The following is a 23,294-nucleotide window of genomic DNA, read 5'->3' as shown; positions in this document are numbered from 1 at the left end:
TGCTGTGTGAGTTACTCTTAAAAATTCTGTATTATGTTAAGTACATCACAAAAAAATTTTCTTTTATATCAGTGTTAATTATGTACCTGACATTTCTGAATTTGTAAACCAATATTTCTCTTCCTTTAAATTGCAAGCATGGAATTGTAGTTCACTCTTATGTCTTTTTGCTCTGACATTTGTATATTTTTTTATTTTTGTATGTGTGGTATAAAGGTCTGATCTGCAGATATCCCGAAAACGATTATGAATCCTTCCCTCTCCCAGAGTCTGTACCATTGTTTTGTTTACCAATGGGTGCAACAATTGAAAGCTGGACTTCAAATACCAAATATCCATTACCTGTTTTTTCTACATTTGTTTTAACTGGATCGTCTGCTGAGAAGGTTAGTAATGTTTATACAGTGTATTTAGCGAGAATTGTTTAAAACTTGCAATGTAAAACCCTACCTCAGTGATAGCATTTGGCAGGAATCTGCTTCAGAGGGCTCTGCTTTACCAAAGTTTTCTATCAAGAGGGCAATAAAATAGACGTTGGTTTCACTGAATTTTTATTCGTTCTCTACCTTTACTTATGTGGACAGTTTTTCTGGGCAGACCCCTTTGCAATGAAGACTGAGAAAAATCTCAAAAGTAGTTAAATATAAGTTCAAGCTCATTAAAACCCATGATGTAGTGACTTGCAAATGTAAGACTAAGTAAAAAGCAAAGACTTTTCTGCAACTGAGATGTAGCAGTTCTGTGTAGCAAATTTTGAAATACGAACATATGTTAAATGCAAATTTGATGTTACATTGTTGAGAGTAAAAGGGAAAAAAAGCACTGTAACTTTGACAACTGGAGTACCAGAGGTGACTTGCTCATCAAAAAAACAGTACAATCTCTTATTTTAGGTTCCATTTTAGGAACCAAGTCATCATCTAGACTATTTTTTTTTCATTTTGTGTCTCACTAGACCATCCTTGTGCTGTTTATAGGTGGAGGTGGGGGTTGCATTCAGGCTTTCAATTTATAGCTCTTTCTAGCTGCTAAGACATGCTCCTGATTGAATCCTAATAGTCATCAGTGGAAAGTTCCTGTGTTTGATGCTCAAGACATCTAGAGTAGACTTTGCTCTTGCATTTACCAACTTACTTGTCAGTATCACTGCAGGAGCTACCTGTTTTGCTTGGGCCTTTAACATGACGTTGAGAGGTGCTAAACCTCCCTGCACTTCTGTCCTACAGCCTGGCAATTTTACCATAAGAAGCTGGAGATCTTTTTCATTGCTTGCATACTGATAGTGGTAGATGAATCCTGTGATAGGAACTGTAACAAATGTGCTGTCTGTTTAAATGCTTCTCTTTGCAGTTAGCTGTATATAAGACAGTAATCCTGTGGTGTGTTTTCTTGCATTCGAGAGTATTAAGTTGTGTGAGCTGCTGAGACGGTCTTTGTTTTTCTGACATGATGCAGCTACACCCTCTAGGAAGCATCTCTAAGACAATTTGAAAAGTGAAAATTGTGGCTCCAGAAGTTTGTTTTGTGCCCACTTGACCGTGAGCAGAATAACTGTAACTGAGCAGATGTCACGTACAACATTTCTGCATGTAGCAAGCAAGGGAATGATTAAGGTTGGTAATACATCGTGTTTCTAAGCTGTGGGATCTGAATGGTATACTGTGACTGATGGATAACGGTGTTTGTGCAGGTGCTCTGGTTAAACGGGTGAATTATGTTTTGCTTCTGGAAAAAAGCCGACTGCAGATGCTATTTTGCTGGGAGTAATTGAATTTGTCCCATCTCATTAGTAACTGAACGTGTTTGCGATGAGCTGGAAGTGATGATGCATTTCCTTTTGGAGCGAAGAAGTCACCAAAACGAAGATCAGCAATAGACTCTGCTGCAGCTAGGGGGTTTTGTCGAGGAGTTGAGGAAAGGTAAGTTGTAGTTTTCCCGAATGATGAATGACCTTGAAGGGGAGGAAGTAGATAAATGAAACTGGAGACCATGCTGGACTACCACTAAATGGTGGAAGGCACAGTAAATCTTCATCATTATGTATGAGGAAGTAAGTTGGACAGCACACAGGGAAGAGAAAGTCACAGCTTGCAGGAAAGTGTGTCTGCCGCTTCCCCACTTTTACAATATCAAGGACTACCTCCCTGCTAGGTACGGAAGACACCCTTGAACTGCCTGCTACCCAGGCACCAGTGAACTCTAACACAGTGAAGTTATTCCCAGAAAAGGAAAGCACAATGCATGTAGCCTAAAGACTCTACTTGGAACTCTTAGTTAAAGCTGGTGTTATTAAATTAGATTTTACCTCCCATGTGCCTACTGCAGCCCATTTGCCACTCTTCCCCCCTCCAGTTTTTGTCTTTTTTGCTTAGATCTTAAACTTACTTTTATTAACGAAGACTCTCCTTCGTATCTGTCTGCCATCTCCTTCACCTCTAGGTGGTGACATACACCACTACAAACACTCGCTCACCATACCTTTTTTTCCAAAATCCCCTCTGTAATACATTAGTTATTTTAATTTCTTCTCCCCCATTTTGTACTACCACACTTGCTCACTACTTTCCTGGGCTGAAAAACTTATGCTAAAACTGTCTACAATTATCCTAACTCACACCTCAGTTGTTGCCCATCTTAATTTTAGGTGTTCCAGTCACTGATAACTTTCTGTACTTGTCACTTCTTTGTGGCTCTACCTGCTCCGTTCACCCTATGGGCTCACTCCGCTCCCCTACCCTGTCCCCAAATTCCACCCGCCCCCCAACACGTCTACCTTTATACCTATCTGACCACTCCCACATAACTTGCCTATCACACTTGGCCCCTCCCTCCTCCTACTCCCTATCACTATCTTCAACCTGTTGTCACACTCCTACCTACTGCCCTCTGCTCAACCCATCTTTCACCCTGCAACATCCCTGTCTTCACACCCATACAGTAACCTTTGTACTACACCTCCCCCTTCTTAGATGTCTCTCTTTCTACATATCCCTCTCACTTGATTTGCATCTAACACCTACCATGCAAACAAGACCTGCTCATGCTCTACTATCCTTATTTCAAACCCTCATTCTCTTCTACCTACTCAACCTCACTAGTCTCCCACAGTTCCAGTAGTCCCTTCCTCTCACACAACTTCAGTATATGTTAAAAAGACTCTCCCTCAACAACCTAAGTCTCTCTCCTACCTCTATAACCATTATGCATCTCTCCCTTCACCTAGTAAACCACTTCCCATACCTACCAAGCTGGCCTCATTAATTTCCAATTCCAAATCTATAACCCCTTAGAACAGAGATACCTATCCCTACTGTATTCTAAATTAGTCACCCTTCTCCTCCGCTATAGAGATATAAACCCTAATCCAGGGCCTTCACTTAACTACACTTCCAAACCAAACTCACATAGTTCTCCCCTCCCCCACAAATCTCTTCTCCTTGCTACACTTAATGACAGGAGCCTTTGTAATAAAATACCTGCCTTTCATGCCTGGATATCCCACAACAAACCTGATATTCACTCTAAACAAGAAACCTGGTTGAAGCCACATATAAAAGATACCGAAATAACACCCCCAAACTGTAAACTTGTAAGAAGTGACAGATCCTAAAAGAAAGGTGGAGGAGTAGCCTTACTCTCCTCCTCCTTAACAGTGACACCCTATACTAAGCCCATACCCTCATTTGACACTGCTGAGCTAACCCTGACCCTTCTCAAAGTTAACAACAACAAATCTTTATGCATTGCCACCCTGTACATACCACCTAGTAACAACATCCCTATTCTAGAAGATATTCATGCCTGGTTTACCTCCAACATAAATAATGAGACAATAATCCTAGATGATGTCAACATTAACTGGTCTTCCATTGATTCAAGTATTAACCTAATTAACCTATATCAATTCACTGAGCTAATCCAAACTCCTACTAGACCAAATAAAGATTGCACCACAGGCAGCATCCTTGACTGGATACTAGTCTCCCACCCAGTGCGCATTTCTGATGATGGTACTCTCCCCAACACTCTTGGTGACCATCTCCCTGCCTACATATACCATTCCCCTTCCCCCCTCCTCCAAAAGCACAAACACATTACAACCCGTAATAATGCAAAATTTCACCTCCCAAATCTTCTCCAATGCCTTAGAGCAGATAGACTGGAACCCTCTAAAGTACCTTCCTGTAGACGCTGCTGTCTCACACTTCAATACTGTTTTTACTGATCTACTAAATAGTTTTGCCCCCTGCAGGACCAAAAGACTCAAATCCAAAATGGCCCCCTGGCTAACCAAAGACACTAAAGTCCTTATGCATCTCCGAGACAAAACCTGGAAATACTATAAAAAATTAAAAACTCCCAACGCTCTTGCCGAATGTAAGCAACTCTGAAATTAATTAAAAAAAACAAATAGCCATCGACCATAAATCCTACTATCTTAAACTTCAAAATAACCATAAAACCAACCCAAAAAAGTTTTGGAATAGCATTGCATTGCTGCTATCTCCAGGCAAACAAGAGTACCCTTGTCCTGACTCACCCGACCTCCACCTAGCCACGCAATTCAATTCCTTTTTCATTGACTCCATAGGCAAACTCACCTCATCTTTCCCTAATAATATCCCCCCAACATATCTGAAACCAAGGATTTAACTTCCAATAACTCTCTGCCCCCTCTTTCACTCTCAAATCTATTCCTACAAACACTGTAAAAAAGCTCCTACTAAAGTTAAAACCTTGTTCTAATGCCTCAGATGACATTCCATCCAACTTTCTCAAGCTAGCCGCTGATGGCATAGCCCTTCCCATCAGCATCCTAATAAACTGCTCCATCCAGGAATCCTACGTACCACGCCACTGGAAAAAAGCCTTCATCACCCCCCTCCACAAAGGCGGTCACAACTTTTCTATCTTCAACTTTCGCCCTATTGCTATCCTGTCCCCGATCTCCAAGATACTCGAAAAATGCATTCACCTGCAACTTTTACTCTACCTCCTTGACAACCAACTACTGACTCCTACACAACATGGGTTTAGACCAGGTCAAATCACCACCACTGCCCTCCTTTCTTTCCTCGAAATCATCAATTGTGCCCGCGACTCTGGTAACATAGTTTCTACTCTCCTCTTAGACTTATCCAAGGTCTTCAATACTGTCTGCTATCAAATCCTGTTTTCTAAACTCTCTTATCTTAATCTTTTCTATTCTTCTATCATATAGTTCACCAGCTATCTTTCAGCCAGGGAACAAGCTGTAAAATGGAACTACTGTACTTCCTCTTTGCTTCACACCCCAACAGGAGTACCTCAAGGCTCCCTACTGGGTCCCTTACTATTTAATATTTTTATCAATGATTTCCACCAAAAGATCACCAATGCTAAACTCGTGCAATATGCAGATGACTCCACTATCATCTGCTCTGCTAAAACTCTACCCATATTAACAAACCTTACTCAAGAGGCCTTCTCCTCCACTGAGTCCTGGATGCTTGACAGCATTCTAGTCCTTAATGCCACCATATCCAAAATAATGATTTTTCCTCCTTCTAGACATACTGCTGTTGACAAAGCATCCTTCTCTATACTCAGTCTAAACAAAACATCTATTGAAATAGTTCCCCATGCAAAACTTCTGGGCATCCTTATTGATGACCAGCTAAAGTTTGAGGTCCGCCTACAAACCAATATAAAAAAAAAACATCAAAAACTCAGAATGCTTTATCGACACAGATGCTACCTCTTTCTTTCATCCAGACAACTCCTATCGTCTACCTACCTGATCCCCTCCCTTTTACTCAGTAATCTCCAATCAACCCTGAAATCAAAACTGTCCTCATGCTATAATAAAATTTGGAAATCAAACGCACGCCAAAAGCTAATAGCTCAAAAGAAGCAGGATCCAAACGAAGTTCCACAGCAAACTTTATTGATTTTTTAGCACTTTCATCGGCCTTAAGCCTCAGTCTTCATCAGAAACACTTGAAGTACATTGTAACACACTTAAATATCCTCTTGGTATAGTCGCATGATTTTAAAACCACACCCCCCCCCCCTTTTTTTAATTAATACAATTAATTCATAAAGAAACATAGTTCATTGATATAAACACAGTTCATTCATAAAATACAGTGCCTAAAATCAAATGTGCAAAGCTTTTACAATTTGAGCTTTTTCATAAAGTGCATATGCAATACTTAAATTATTATTAAAATGTAAATGCTATTGTAATACTTAAAATTCATGATAATTGTTTTAATACTTGAAGTACATAATACTACTTAACAATGTGTAAAACCTTTGTTCACATGTGAAATTCAAATTTAAGTTTTAAGTAACTACTAATAGACAAGGTCTCATTGAGGCCTGGAGGACTGTTAGCATTGACGTGGAGTTGCCAAATCAACTCCCTATACTCTAGCCATATATCTTTCGGCCCACCCTTCATGTCTTTGTCGATAACTTGCTCCAAACCTGAAAATCTAAAGCAATGCCCACTATATTCAAAAACATGTCTAGCTAAGACATTGGACCTATTAACTTTCCGTATGTCATGGGTGTGTAGGTAAATCCGTTTATTGAAGGCATTTTTAGTTTTTTCTATGTAGAACATACTGCAATGTTGACAAATTGCTATGTATACTAGACACTTTGTCATGCAATTCATCTTATGCAGAAGTTTTATAATACCATAACCTTCAATATGCGCAAGATCTGTTTCAAGAACATAACAATATTGTGCACAATGTCCACATCTTCTCATACATCCACCCACACTTTTCTGTACATTCCTTTCTAAGATGTTTTTGATGTTAGAACTTCTTTTATAGACAACTACTGGCCTCTACCCCATTTCCACTTTACTTTCTTTAATGTCATTTAATATACTCCAATTTTTGTAAATGATATCTTTTATCTCACTAAAGACAGGACTAAATGTCAAAATCAATACTCTGTTAAACCTCTGTCAGTGACCCCTATATTCAAGTTATCTATCCCACCATCCAAGGTGTGCGTAGCATTTGTATTTGACACATTAATACCCAATAGGGGAACAAAATGCCCGTTAATTCTTTTATTAGTAACTTCCTGCAAAATAGGGTCAATAAATACTTCGGGGTATCCTCTCATGATTAACATATGCTTGAGAGTGTTCATTTCATCAATAAATTGTTTAGTCACTGACCATTCTTGCTAGCCTCACCCCTTGCCCCTTAAGCAATGATTTTTTTCTGGTGCAAGGGGTGACAACTTCCAAAATGTAGCAAAGTGTTCAAAAAAGTGGGTTTTCTGTATATTGTTGAGTTAAACCCTTTTTTGACCTGGTCTTTAGTAATTTTATTGTCTAAGAAATGTATTGTGTCCTTGGTGGATTCCATAGTAAATGACAGAAAAGTGGTACTATTATTTAAAAATTCAAAAAAACTGTCCAATGCTTCCTCCATACCATCCCAAAATATCAGGATGACGTCCAGGAAATGCCCATAGAATTTGCAAAATTTAAATAACTCATGTTTAAACACAAACATTATTTCCCATTGAGTAAGGACAATATTGGCAAATAAGGGGGCACATGCTGCCTCCATTGCTACACCAATCTTTTGTTTGAAGTACTGGTTTTCAAACACAATAAAATTGTTCTCAAGAATTACTTCCATAAGTGTTCTGAACATCAAAATTCTATTGTGTCCAAAAGTGGTGTTGTTGCAAAGGAATTCGTAAAACCATTGAATACCTAAAACATGTGGGATGACAGTGAAGAGATCCTTAACGTCTATCGTAGCTAATGTCAAGTGTTCACAAAATAAGTTATCCATAATCTTGCTCAAACAGTCACAGGAATCTTTGAGGACGTGTTGGTATTTTTCCAACACATTTTTAAGTTGAAAATCCACAAATTTTACCAAGTTGAATGTTTTAGATGCCTTGGCATCAACAATGGGTCTCATAGGGGGTCAGCAATATTTTTATGAATTTTCGGGATACCGAAAATAGTCTGTATCCGGGGTGACTTTTGTTGCAAAAAGTTAAATTCACTGATAGTGATCTGTCCATTTAATAACAAATCATTCAAAATGACATCAATGTGCCTATAGCCTATGTTCAGTTCATTCAGCGATGTTTATTCATAACTATCACTAAAAAGGTGCTCGTACATTTTTTCTACATAGGACCTTTTTTCCAATACCACAATGCCTCCTCCCTTGTCAGGTTTCATTAACCTGATGTTCATGTTGTCACAAATATTTTTTAAAAGGTCACTTTCTTCATGGGAAAGGATTAGTTGTACAATCCTTTTTCTTGTATTTGATAAGATTCCTGACTTGATTACTACATACATTTTCAAAAACCTGTAACAAGGGATGTAGTGGGGGGTTAAATGCACTTGATTTTTTGCATTGTGGTGCTTGTATACTGTTGATCTCATTGTCAAAATAAATACACAAATTGATTTTCCTAACAAACATTTTAATCTCCAAAATAATTTTTTCCAACGCTGGAACCTTAGAAGGAACATAGTTAAGCCCTTTTTGAAATAATTCTGCCCACTCATTGTCTACTGTTGCATTACTTAAATTAAATATTTTAAAGACACCCTCATTATTCATAACTTATGTGTATTCATTTGGGTGGCAGAATCTATTACCACCTGTTGTTCCCCCTCCCTCATCCCCTGTAGGGGCGACCCCTGTTGGAAAATGTATTCCTGAAGTTCCCATTGCTCTCTACGTCCCTGTCCTGGGCAGATTGCCTCATTCGATTCTGAAGGCATTCTGACCTCCTCAATGGCATGTCTAAAGGGACTGCATCGTCACCATTCTCATTTACAACATCATCCCTCAAATCCTGATCCGCATACTCACTTTGGTACATATTTTCTCTATCTCTGACCTGCTGAATTCTGCTAAATCCACTTGGTGTGGAATAAGCTTTACCCGCGTCATAATTTTTTTTTATCCCTTGCTAACTTTTTACTTTTTTTGTTAACCAAGTCCTCCACATATTTATCAGTGTTAACGAACATAGCCCTGTATTTGTCAAACTTTTGCGGAAATCCTAAATCATTTTTAAGTGTTGAATCACATTCATCAACAGTTTTTTTTTTTAATAGAAATCATTTTCCTGTGATTTTCCCTCATAATGCATTCAACAAGCTCACAACCATGTCTATTAAACATTGAGACAAGTTCTTTGTAAAAATCGGTGCCTTGAATAGTACCTGAGGGAAATCTCCATGTCCTTAACCCCTTGGGCACTTGCTCCCTCTGCAAGCATTCACGTAAATAATTATTTTCCACCTGCAATTTACGAAATTTGATAATTTCCTTTTCGAGGTGTTCAAGTTGTTCATCTACCGTTCCGACATAATTATTAACATTCCTATTGTCCCTAAAGTCTTTGAAATCACTGGATAATCCTTTGTTCATCCACTCAGAAAGTGAAAAAAACGCTACACCATTCCCGACGTCAGTCACCACATTGGCACCTCCTGCTGCCTCTCCTCGTCCAATCGCAGTCGTCGTAGGTGCAATAGAGGCGGAAACGGGACTGCCTTGCGCTGGGGGGATTCCATCCAGGCAGGAAAATGAATAGCAGAATTCAGCAGGTCAGTGATAGAGAAAATATGTACCAAAGTGAGTATGCGGATCAGGATTTGAGGGATAATGTTGTAAATGAGAATGGTGATGATGCAGTCCCTTTAGACATGCCATTGAGGAGGTCAGAATGCCTTCAGAATCGAACGAGGCAATTTTCCCAGGACAGGGACGTAGAGAGCAATGGGAACTTCAGGAATACATTTTCCAACAGGGGTTGCCCCTGCAGGGGACAATGGAGGGGGAACAACAGGTGGTAACAGATTCTGCCACCCAAATTAATACACATATAGTTATGAATAATGAGGGTGACTTTAAAATATTTAATTTAAGTAATGCAACAGTAAACATTGAGTGGGCAGAATTATTTCAAAAAGGGCTTAACTATGTTCCTTCTAAGGTTCCAGCGATGGAAAAAATTATTTTGGAGATTAAAATTAACTTGGGTTATCCTGCCGTCAGGCGGGCCCACAGTCGGCCTGAGTTCCAAAGTCTTGGTCTGGCATCTGTTGTTGTCGCCGCCTCTTCCATGACGTCAGAGCGCCAAGGGCCCGAAGCAAAAGCAGTTTGCAAGTGCCATTATTTTGGGGGAAGGTTTAATTATACAATGCCGTCAGAACAACCGACGGCCGGAATGCACAAAAAACGTAAAGAATAAAGAAAGGCATCCGAGGTCCAAAACTGACGACAAAGCCTCTTCTAGGCCAGTCGCCGGTTCGCCAGTTTTCAGTGAGGCGCTTTCGCAGCCCCTGACTCCCGCTACCTCAGAACCACAGGCTGCGACCGACTCCCACGTGGAGGTGCCTAGGCCTCTGGATACTCAAGGTGTTGTGCCAACGGAGATTAACCCTTAAGATGGGTCCGGAGCCACTGAGCAGGCATCGGCTTCTGAGGGTGTTTTCAGGCCTACTCAACTTACCATTGCAACTACAGCCAAGACTAAGCCTACATTAAAGACAAAGAAGCAAGTACAGCATTCACCTGGACAGGCCTCCATGCCTAAAAAACAGATGCTCAAGATGGCCGAAGATTTGATAACTCTGATCAGGGGTTCCCATCCCCCTCCTGATAAAAGGCCTAGGCAGGATACAGACTATGATTCCTCTGACCAGGGTTCAATATATTCTGATTCCTCTTCAGACCAGGGATATTCTTTACCCCCCATGAGGATTCTGATGCTGAAGAATCAATTCCTTCAGCCTCTCCTCCTGAGAATTACTCTTTTGGGGAAACTTTACGTACCATGAGGGAGCATTTCCATTGGGAGGGCCAGGATTACTCAGAATCCAAGAAAAGGCTCAAGAGACTTTCTTTTACTGCCTCAGCACAGGCCCCTTGCTATTCCGCCAGTGTTGGACATTGTGGATGATGTGTTCTCTGAATCTAGTTTAAATCCTGACTCTTTACCCCCAGCTCCAGTCAAGCCAGACAGGTACTACAGAGTCCCTGACTCTCACAAATTTCTTTATAAAAACCCCGTTGCTGACCCAGAAACTATTTCCCAGGGTCCCAAAGGGGTTAAGGCTTCCACGGCTAAGAATCCAGTTCCCTCGGATAGGGACTCTAAAGCATTATACAGATGGGGAAAGAAAGTTTACACCTCTGCAACTTTAGCAATGAGGGCTCTTAATTGCCATTTTCGTATGCTTAAACATCAACAATACTTACTGTCTCAATTAAAACAGAAAATGAGTACAAATGCAGAATAACCTGACTATAAGGAAATGCAGGATTTATTGCATGCAGCTGAACAAGTGGGAAAGCATACTTTGCAATGTGGTTTTGATTCATTAGAAGCTTCTTGTAGAGCAGCAGTTACAGGATCTGTGATTCGAAGGCATGCTTGGTTAAAAGAACAAAGTTTACCAGATCATGTTAAGGCAAAATTATTGGATGCTCCTTTGCAGCAAGATAATTTATTTGGTATTAAGGCAGAAGAGGTTTTAAAGAAAATGGAGGATAAGGCAAAATCTATGCAAACAGTGAAGGATTTCTTACAGGTACAGCCACCACGATTTAGCAGAAATTGGCCTACAAAGTATTGGTCCTTTCCAGTGTCAGACAGGTCACAAAGAGGCAGATACAGACGCCCAAGAGGCAGATCTCAGCCACAAGGCTCTTATAGACCACGACAGTGGGTTGCTTCAAACCCAAAAAGAGGTGAGGACAAGTCACAACCTTACAGGAAACAGTCCCAGTGACTTCCCCCTTCCAATGCCAAACTCTTCCCTTTTGGCAGCTCCCTTAGGGGGGAAACTAGCACTTTTTTATCAAAACTGGCAAGCAATCACCCAAGACAAATGGGTGCTGAATATTGTGTCTCAAGGTTACAGGTTCCACTTCCACTCTTTTCCAAGGCTAAAAGGAATGCCAGACCTGCCACAAAATCAATGGGCAGAGGCACAAAAACAAATTACAGCTCTCATGAACATGAGAGTTATTCAAAAAGTACCACAGCAGGAAAAAAGGACAAGGATTTTACTCAAGACTCTTCCTGGTACCCAGAAAGGACAAAGCCTGGAGATCCATTCTGGACCTTTCCACTCTAAATACTTAGCTGGATGTTCGAAATTCAAAATGCTGACACTGCAACAGCTCCTTCCCATGTTGGGCAAGAAAGCTTGGCTTGTTACTTTGGACCTCAAAGAGGCATACCTGCATGTCCCTATCAGACAAAATTGCAGAAGATACCTCAGATTCATAGCTGGTTCAGTGCACTACCAGTTCTCTGCACTGCCCTTTGTCTTATCTACTGCGCCCAGGGTCTTTACCAAGTGTCTGGCACCAGTAATTGCATTTTGCAGACAAAAAGGAATTCAAATATATCCATATCTGGACGACTGCCTGATTCAAGCAGAGAGCAAGGACATTCTTCTACAGCATCTGGCGTTCGTAAAAAGATTGTTAAGTGGCCTAGGGTACACAGTAAACGAAAAGAAATCAAAAGTAGTGCCCTCACAAGAGATAATATTCCTGGGTGCCAGCTTAAATACAACGGCCCAGATGGCTTATCTCACGCCAGACAAACAAGGACAACTGACTCAGTTTTTTTAATTGATGGCAACAAAGTCCCAGCTCCCTGCAAGAAAAATTCTGCAGGCCTTGGGATTCATGGCATCCTGCATACTACTAATTCCATATGCAAGTCTGCATATGAGGAAATTACAATGGTACCTAAAAAGTGTTTGGTCTCAACATTCACACAGCTTGGAGACAGTAATACCACTAATTCCCTGCCTACAACAGGAGTTTCAATGGTGGGCACAGGCATGTCACTTCAACAAGGGTCAGCCTTTCACTCTTCCCACAGCTAGGCAGACTTTAACAACAGATGCCTCAGATTATGCCTGGGGAGCACACATGGCAGGAAAATGTATTCAGGGCAAATGGACCACAGACCAAATGCATCTTCACATCAATCAAAAAAAGATGTTGCCTGTACAAAATGCCCTTACAGCTTTCAAGGATCTTCTGCATCCAGGACAATTACTATTACAGACCGACAACACCACTTTAATGTGGTACATAAACAAACAAGGGGGCACTCATTCTTACCCCCTATGCAGACAAGCCATGACCTTGTGGGAACACAGCTCTAACCTTTCAGGTTCATCTGCAAGCACAATTCCTGCCAGGAAAGAAAAACACACTGGCAGACGACTTAAGCATGGATCCTCACGAGTGGAAATTAAATCCACAAGTCTTCAGCATGATAGTGCAAAAATGGGGGTGCCCGGATATAGATCTTTTTGCCTCACCACTGAATTACCAACTACAAAGATTCTACACAAGGACTTATCACACACAAGCATGGAAAGTGGATGCTCTTTCGTTCAGCTGGAAAAGCCTAAATGTTTATGCCTTCCCACCTCTGCCTCTCCTTACAAAGGTACTCCTAAAGGCCAGACAAAAAAACCACAGATGATTCTGATTGCTCCAGACTGGCCACACCAGCATTGGTATCCAATCTTAAAGAACTTAGCTCAAGGCCCACCTTGGATTTTGCCTCAAATTCCACACCGTCTGACTCAGCAAAACAATCAGATACTGCACAGTCAGCTCAAAACCTTAAACTTGGATGCATGGCAGATTCATTAGCCAAACAGACAACTTCTCTCTCTAAAGCTGTTATGGATGTCATTTTGGAGGCCAGGAGGCCTAGCACCAGGAAATCTTATTCAGAAAAGTGGAAGAGATTCTGTGCCTGGAACCAGTCTCAAAACCTTGATCCTCTGGTCCCTAACATTCCTCAGATACTACAATACTTGACTGAGATGCTGGACAAAGGACTATCTTTCTCATCCATTAAGATTCACTCTTCTGCCATCTCGGCTCATTACAACACAGATCCTCCTATTTTCTCTCGCCCATTGCTAAAGCAGTACCTCAGAGGGGCTGAAAACATAAGACCACCCTGGAGAGCACCAACACCAACTTGGGACCTCAGTTTCGTTTTGGAAAAGCTCATTTTGCCTCCTTTTGAACCAGCCAATTCAGCAGAGTTAAAATATATATTATGGAAAACTGCTCTGCTTCTGGCAATAACCTCAGCACAAAGAGTCTCAGAACTGCAGGCACTAATGGCATTGGAGCCTTTTATCATTTTCCACCAAGACAGGGTTTCTTTAAGAACAAACCCTACCTTCATGCCTAAGGTGGTATCCATTGTGGCTCTTAACCAAACTATTCACTTGCCAACATTTTATCCAAATCCCCAGAATAAAGGGGAGAGACTTCTACATTCCTTGGACATACACAGGCAATTGTGCTTCTACTTGGACAAAACAAAAGCTTTCAGAAAATCTGAACAATTGTTTGTATCATATGCTGCAGGATCACAGGGAAAGGCTATTTCAAAGCAGACCATTTCAAAGTGGATAGGACACTGTATCCATCTCTGCTACACACAACATGGGAAACCTGTACCTAGTAATATTAGATCACATTCCACCAGGGCAACTGCCACTTCTACTGCCTACCTTAGAGGAGTACCTACCAAAGATATCTTGGAAGCTGCAACTTGGAGTTCAGTGCACACCTTTACCAAGCATTACCATTTGCCTCTTTATTCTAGATCCAGAGCTGGTTTTGCCACTGCAGTGCTGCAGGGCCTCATAGCCACACCAAATCCTCTATAGAGCCAGCCACCCAAACTCAGCTTTGGGATTCTACCCAAGTGTAATGACTGCAGCAGTGAAACACGATGAACATAGTACAGTTTTGTACTTACCATAAATGTAGATGTTCGGGTGTCTTCACTGCTGAAGTCCAGGTTACCCACCCGCCAGCCCCTCTTTTTTATCTGCGACTAACCTTTACTACCTATGTGGTGTATTTCCTGGTTACTGAAGGTTTTATTTTTACCTTTTTTTGTATGTTTTATTAGCAATATGTATTGCCTACCATTTTTGGGGGCACCTGTCATCTGGGGCAAGAAAAACTGAAGAAAATGGCGTTGGCTGCTTCTTATATACCCCCCTGGCGCTCTGACGTCAGGGAAGAGGCGACAGCAACCGACGCCGGACCAAGACTTTGGAACTCAGGCCAACTGCGGGCCCTCCTGACGGCAGGATAACCCAAGTGTAATGACTGCAGCAGTGAAGACACTCGAACATCTACATTTATGGTAGGTACAAAACTGTACTTTAATGAAACCTGACAAGGGGAGGGAGCATTGTGGTAATGGAAAAAAGTTCCTATGTAGAAAAAATGTACGAGCACCTTTTTAGTGATAGTTATGAACAAACATCGCTGAATGAACTGAACATAGCCTATATGCACATTGATGTCATTTTGAATGATTTGTTATTAGATGGACAGATCACTATCAGTGAATTTAACTTTTTGCAACAAAAATCACCCAGGATACCGACTATTTTCGGTATCCCGAAAATTCATAAAAATACTGTTGACCCCCGTATGAGACCCATTGTTGATGCCAAGGCGTCTAAAACATTCAACTTGGCAAAATTTGTGGATTTTCAACTTAAAAATGTGTTGGAAAAATACGAACACGTCCTCAAAGATTCTTGGGACTGCTTGAGCAAGATTAAGGATAACTTATTTTGTGAACACTTGATATTAGCTACGATAAGACGTTAAGGATCTCTTCACTGTCATCCCACACGTTTTAGGTATTCAATGGTTTTAAGATTTCCTTTGCAACACCACTACTTTTGGACACAATAGAATTTTGATGTTCAGAACACTTATGGAAGTAATTGTTGAACAATTTTATTGTTTGAAAACCAGTACTTCAAACAAAAGATTGGTGTAGCAATGGGGGCAGCATGTGCCCCCTTATTTACCAATATTGTCCTTACCCAATGGGAAACAATGTTTGTGTTTATACATGAGTTATTTAAATTTTGCAAATTCTATGGGCGTTTCCTGGACGACATCCTGATATTTTGGGATGGTACGGAGGAAGCATTGGACAGTTTTATTTGAATTTTTAAATAATAGTACCACTTTTTTGTCGTTTACTATGAAATCCACCAAGGACACAATACATTTCTTAGACATTAAAATTACTAAGGACCAGGTCATAAAAGGGTTTAACTCAACAATATACAGAAAACGCACTTTTTCGTACCCTTTGCTACATTTTGGAAGTTGGTCACACCTTGCACCAGAAAAAAATTATTGGTTTAGTGGCAAGGGTGAGGATAGCAAGAATGGTCAGTGACTATAAACAATTTATTGATGAAATGAACACTCTCAAGCATATGTTAATCAGGAGAGGATACCCCGAAGTATTTATTGACCCTATTTTGCAGGAAGTTACTAATAAAAGAATTAACGGGCATTTTGTTTCCCTATTGGGTATTAATGTTTCAAATACAAATGCTACACACACCTTGGATGGTGGGATAGATAACTTGAATATAGGGGTCACTGACAGAGGTTTTAACAGAGCATTGATTTTGACATTTAGTCCTGTTTTCAGTGAGATAAAAGATATCATTTACAACAACTGGAGTACATTAAATGACATTAAAGAAAGTAAAGTGGAAATGGGATCGAGGCCAGTAGTTGTCTATAAAAAAAGTTCTAACATCAAAAACATCTTAGAAAGGAATGTACAGAAAAGTGTGGGTGGATGTATGAGAAGATGTGGACATTGTGCACAATGTTGTTATGTTCTTGAAACAGATCTTGCGCATATTGAAGGCTATGGAATTATAAAACATCTGCATAAGATGAATTGCATGACAAAGTGTCTAGTATACATAGCAATTTGTCAACATTGCAGTATGTTCTACATAGGAAAAACTAAAAATGCCTTCAATAAACGGATTTACCAACACATCTATGACATACGGAAAGTTAATATGTCCAATGCCTTAGCTAGAAGTGTTTTTGAATATAGTGGGCATTGCTTTAGATTTTCAGGTTTGGAGCAAGTTATCAACAAAGACATGAGGGGTGGGCCAAAAGATATATGGCTAGAGTATAGGGAGTTGATTTGGCAACTCCGTGTCAATGCTATACCAGTCCACCAGGCCTAAATGATACCTTGTCTATTAGTAGTTACTTAAAACTTAAATCTGAATTTCACATGTGAACAAAGGTTTTACACATTGAAAGTAGTTTTATGTATTTCAAGTATTAAAACAATTATCATGAATTTTAAGTATTATAATAGCATTTACATTTTAATAATAATTTAAGTATTGCATATGCACTTTATGAAAAAGCTCAGATTGTAAGAGCTTTGCACATTTCATTTTAGGTGTTGTTTGTTATGAATGAACTGTGTTTCTATCAATGAACTGTGTTTCTTTATGAATTAATTGTATTAATTAAAAAGGGGGGTGTGGTTTTAAAATCATGTGACTATACCAAAGGAATATTTAAGTGTATTAAAATGTACTTCAAGTGTTTCTGATGAAGTCTGAGGCTTAAGGCCGACGAAAGTGCTAAAAATTAATAAAGTCTGCTGTAGAACTTCGTTTGGATCCTGCTTCTTTTGAGCTATAATACAATTTCTAATTTTGCCACAGGATCCAAATCTCCACTCATCATTGTAACTCCCTCCATGCACTAAACTGGTTGGAACTCCCAGGCTGTCTAACTTTCATTCAACTAACAGTAGCACACAAGCTCATTTTTAAACCCTCTAGCTGTCCATCACTCTCCTCTTCCTTAAAACTTCACCAGCCACACAGAACACTTAGATTCACAAATCAAAACCTCTTGGAACTTTACAAACCTTTACATTCACCAGGGCAACTCTTACTATCATTCTCCCTTGCTAGACTATGGAACTCTCTTCCCCCTCACATTAGAACTACCCAGAATCTCCCTTCCTTTAAAACCTTACTCCACTCTCATCTCTCTTCTCTCTGGGAATGCTCCTGCACTCATCTTGCCTGAATCCTGACACCTATCTCTTTCTTATCCTACTCTAAACTCTGCCTTTGCTTAAACTCTTTTGTCTACAATTAAGATGTACTAAGTAAGCATTAATTTGTTTGTTCTTGTAAATATCTATAAGTGTTTGACTTGGTTCTTATATTTAAATTATTTTATTTATTATTTATTATTTATTTATTTACATTTGTTGACCAGGAGAGTCCGACTGGACACAGGTCCGTTTTCAGCCGAGGCCCGGGGAGAAAAGCTCCACATAAAGTATTATTTGCATTATACAGTTAAAAAACATAGCATTTAAATATAGACATTAGTCCAGTTAAGGACGCAAGACAAGAAGAAAACAGATGTAAAACAGCTGTAGAACATAGTACAATTTTAAAATATGGTGACATATACTAAATATGAGTAAAATGTAGTTGAGATTCATCAGTGAACAATTGATACAATCTGTTTTTGAGGTACATAACAGCCATTAGCAGTTGTTGCTACAAGAAGTTAGTATTATGTGGTAGGTAGCTGGGAACATGAGTAGCCAAGCTTGCTAAGAGTAGGTTGTTGATAGGGGGCTGCGAGAGGTAGTGGGTGGGGGTTAGTGGATGGTATTAGATGGGGGGTTGCAAGGGCATATTTGGCAAGTTTTGAAGTGTGATTTTAGTAAGGATTTAAAGTGGGTGCAAGAAGTTACAGAGGTAATTGAGGATGGGAGGGAGTTCCAGAGTTTATAGTGCAGGAGAATAATGCTTCTCCAGCAGAGTTAATGGCTCTTGTGACCTGTAGGAGGTTTTTGTGGCTGGATCTTAGTGGTCTCGTGGTTATGTAGGGTTGGAGTAGGTTCTGGAGGGATGGGACTTTTAGTGGTTGGTTTATTAGTTTGTGGGTGAGTGTGAGTTGGTACCATTGAAGGAGGTGGGAGAGCTCTAGCCAGCCCAGTTCTGCTAGTGAGAGACAGTGGTGAGTATGGTAGGAAGCCCCTGTGGCGAATTTGGCGATTTTGTTGTAGCAGGTTTTGAGCTTATTTAAATTGCATTGTCTAAGGTTAGTAAATATTGGAGAGGCGTAGAATAGGGTAGAGATAAGATGAGAATTTGCTACCGAAATTTTAGCTGCTTTGGTAAGTAGTTGCTGATTTCTATATAATGCTCCTAGTTTTTTGTGCACTTTTTTAATGGTCATGGAAATGTGAATGTCAAAGTTCAGTTTATTGTCTGTTTCTACTCCTAGTAATTTTGTGTGTTCTGTAGGATGGATGGTGGTGTTGTCTTTTGCTGTGATAGTGAGAGCTGTCTATGGTAATTTTGGTGGGTTGGAAGATTAGTAATTTTGTTTTGTTAGGGTTGAGTATTAGTTGGGCATCGGATAACCAAGTTTCAATAGAAGAAAATGCTTCCTGTGTGACTTTTTGCAGTTCTGGTAGGGAGTGGGCTGTGCAGATGATGGTTGAGTCATCTGCGTATTGTATGAGTGTGCCATGTGTTGCGGCTGAGACTAGATTATTGGTGAAAATAAAGGAGAGTAGGGGTCCCAGGATGGACCCTTGGGGAACTCATATGGAGACTGGTAGTTGGGGGGATAGGTTGTCCTGCAAAACAACTGCTTGTTGGCGGTCAGATAGGTAACTCTGAAACCAGTTGATGACTGGTTGAGAGAAGGATAGGTTATTGAGAAGAGAGATGAGTTATTTGTGTGGGACCATGTCGAAAGCTTTAGAGAGGTCTAGGAAGGTAGCTGAGGAGAGAACCTGCATTTTTATTTTTTGTTTAGTCGGTCTACTCTTAGTATATTGTAACCAGTAGGGAGGATTTGCTCATTAGTAATGTGTGGTTTTGACCATGTTTCTGTAAGGATCACTACATCAGGGCAGTAGAAGTCTATGGTGGCATGGAATTCATGCACCTTGTTGCATATACTTCTAATATTTAGGCTTATCAGAAGGAGGTCGGTTGGCTTTCTATTGGCTGTGATTTGGGAGATGTGGTTTGTAGTCTGATTAAGGGGAGGGTTTGGAGATGGAGGGACCAGTATTAGGATGGATGTCACCACTGAGTGCTAGGTTGGATATGGATGAGATTATTAGTTTTATCAATTTCTGTATATGCTTGCTTATAAGGGAAGTTTTTTGATTGTTGGGCAATAGGTATGGTGGTAGGGTTATGTTAGGTTGTGGGGTTGTTTTTAGTTTAGGTATTGTGGTCTGTAGTCTATATAGAGGGTGTATTGGGAAGGTTGTTGACCTGATGAGAGAGTAGTAGAGTAGAGGGTGGGATATGAGTGGTGGTACAGTGGTAGTGGTTGAGTACAGGAATGGTGGAGGTTTGGTAAGATGTGATGTATGCAAGGAGTGTGCATGCAGTGAGTATATGTATGGTGTGCTTGTACATATTAGCTGAAGTAGGAGGGATAGCAGTGAGAAGTTGTAGGAGGAAGTATAGGTGTGGTAATATTATAGGTTGAAGGGTGGGAGGGGTTACTGTTTGTAATAAAGGTAGGACCACTGGTGGTGGAAATTGGGGGAAGGGAGGGGAGTGTAGCGGGCAACAGATGAAGGAAGACAATCAGTAGGTTTATAGGTTATAATGAAAAGGGCTGGTCCTGATTAGGCTGCAATTGTTATTGTGGGGAGGGGGAGGATCAGAATAGACCAGAAAAGTGGTGGATAGCAATAGTATGATGAAAAGGGCTGGCCCTGATTTCACAGATATGCAAGTCTACAGAAACAATAAGAAAAAGGCAGTAGGTACTCTGACTTGCTTGTTTTGCATACCTGTCTTATTGAAATAAAATAAGCCAATTTTACCAAGGAGTTATGTGGAAATTAGGAAGACAAGAATTTATAAGAGAAAAGGTTTAGTAGAAGTAGAGAAACAGCAGAGCATACAAATAGTACAGCATCTAAAGACAGACTGCAGTTAGAAGTACAGAATTGGGGGGGGGGGGCAACTAATGTTCTGAAACAATAAGGAAATCAGTAGGTACTTTGGACTTAATTGTTTTGCATGCCTTTCTTTTGAAATAAAATAAAAACTTGTAACCAGGAGTATGTGGGATTTAGAAAGACCACAAGTTATAGGAGAAAGGGTTTAGTAATACTAGAAAAACAGCAGGGCTTTCAAATAGTCGAAACAGCTTGCAAAGGGAGACTGCTGTTAGGAAGTACAGTATGGGGAGGGGCAAACTAATGTCTGTGATGGAGTGCTTTACTTAAAAATAGTAGTTAAACAAGGGCTAGCAATTAATTTTGTCTGGAGGATAAAACATAATTTGTATATTTTGAAAACAACACTCATTCCAAGGTTGCCTGGTTCTGTTAAAGAGCACTGCAGGCCAATAGATCGAACTTGGCTTGGTGGGGATCCAGGGAAAGTAGAATTAAAAGGAGAAGCTGGGAAGAAAAATAATCAATATTAATACAAAATACAGCAACTGTTAAGAAAAAAATGCAAAAAAAAAAAAAAACAAATCTGATAACGGAGTGGAAAGAAAAGAAAAACTAGGTAATCTATACACAAACACATACCTCAGTTTGTGATAATGTGAAAATTAAGACAAGTTGTCAGTTGTCACATTCAACAGATTAATGCAGTTGCAGATACATAGGAATACTGATACCAATTAAGTGGTATAATGCATTCTAAACCAATAGGTGAGGAAATGTACACACTAATAACTAGGCATTTCTAAAAAATGCAATAAAGTGAGCAGCAAAGAAATAGTATTCTAACAATAAATGCTCTTCACAAGTAAAGCTCTAACAATACAATGGCTAAGTAAACAATTTCAAGCATACAGAGTTACTGAAAATACTCTATCCCATAAAAATACATGTCTAGCTTCATTACACTTTACAATGGTGTAAATCAACATCAATACATTTTACAAATGAAAAGAAACAAATATGAAATATAACCTTAGGTATGAGCACTCCATCCAAAGAGACAAGCAGCTACACCAAGAGGATTTTAAAAATGGCTCCTGTATCTTAAAGGAGTACCACACCCACAGACTCAAAAAACATGTTTAAAACATCATGGTATGATGTTTCCTACACTTTAACAGCACTCTGGGATCATTTACAGGATTTTAAATATTTGTATATGTAATTCCAGACTGTGACCACCTGGAGGCTGGCATATTGACGTGGTTTGGATAAATCAGGTTGCCATCCAGTATCCCAGAAATCATTGTTTGGCTCAAAAATGTTACATCATGCAGGCCTCCGTTTGCCTAAAGTTCCTGTCATTTCATAGATGTTGCATGCGTACAAAGTACTGAGAAAAATAGAACAGTGTAAGTAACATTCCCTGCTGCTGGATGACTACTTAAAAAAGAGAAACAGTGCAAATGCCACAGAACACACTCAAAGTGCTGTTTTACTGCTGCCTTTTTTTTCTAAATTTAGTTTAAATGGCACTAATTTGTGAGACAATGAATTCCAGTCCATTTACTTCTCCCTCCCCATAACACTTAGCTTCCCTAGCTGTCAAAGTCCTGAGGGTAATTTGACCTGGTAATTCCATTGATTGGCAGATCTCAGCAGGGTGCTTGACTCATGTAATTTAATCTTTGCTCTAGCATTTCCTTTGTTAGAGGACATTTTTTTGCTGCTCTATAGCCATGGCCTTACTTGACTGCAATCACATCCAGTAAGGTCTTGCACCAAGGAGCTAAAGAATAAAACATTTATACGATTAACCAGTTTAGATCTTTATTAATTTAAGTGTTAAGGTATCACTTCATGCTTCCACCTTGTTAAAATTGAGATTTGCATGTGCAAAGTGTGTTGGTATGCAGTGTTTGCCTTCATATGGTTTTACTCCACTGGTTGGTTTGCAAAAAAACCTTTTGCAGTGTCCCTGGATTTGTCTTTGTACATACAAACCACATTGCTATATTTTCCCCTTCCTTTTCTTGTGTCCAGAAGTCACTTATAACAAAGTAAATTTTTATTGATTTTTTTTTAAATAAAGGACATCAAGGTTAACTTACCTTGAATCAGATAATGGATGCCACTGCAAAGAATCACTGTTGAAATATTTGTGCATGGACAAAATCCCTTACTAAATCTATTTGCCAGCCTCCAGTTCAGTTGGTGCTATGGCTTTAATATACTGGTGTGTTTGCTCATGCCTTCCAAATATCTCCACAATTACATACCAATTTTGTAGTGTAGTAACCACCTGACATGCCCGTACACCTTTAGCCATCAATATGCAGTTACTCCTGTTCATGTGAGTATGTGAATTCATTTTCAGAATTAAGGTGTGGAAGCTGCACTGAATAATTCTAGGTGCTTGTTCAGGTTTCACATGGTGCTTGCTTAGAGCT

General features: G+C 39.8%; 1 protein-coding gene across 1 annotated transcript in view; it reads left to right on the top strand.

The window, feature by feature from the left end:
• Positions 1-23,294, top strand: part of DENND4A (DENN domain containing 4A) — a 2,763,357-nt gene that overhangs the window by 667,503 nt on the left and 2,072,560 nt on the right. Inside the window, exon 6 of the mRNA XM_044077857.1 lies at positions 217-386. Within this exon, the coding sequence (XP_043933792.1) occupies positions 217-386 (170 nt within the window). The remainder of the gene's footprint in view (positions 1-216; positions 387-23,294) is intronic.

The sequence above is a fragment of the Protopterus annectens genome, chromosome 7.part0, assembly GCF_019279795.1.
Source record: "Protopterus annectens isolate FY-2018-M chromosome 7.part0, PAN1.0, whole genome shotgun sequence".
Lineage (NCBI taxonomy): Eukaryota > Metazoa > Chordata > Ceratodontiformes > Protopteridae > Protopterus > Protopterus annectens.
Note: the sequence above shows the minus strand (reverse complement) of the source record. Positions and strands in the feature narration are given on the sequence as shown.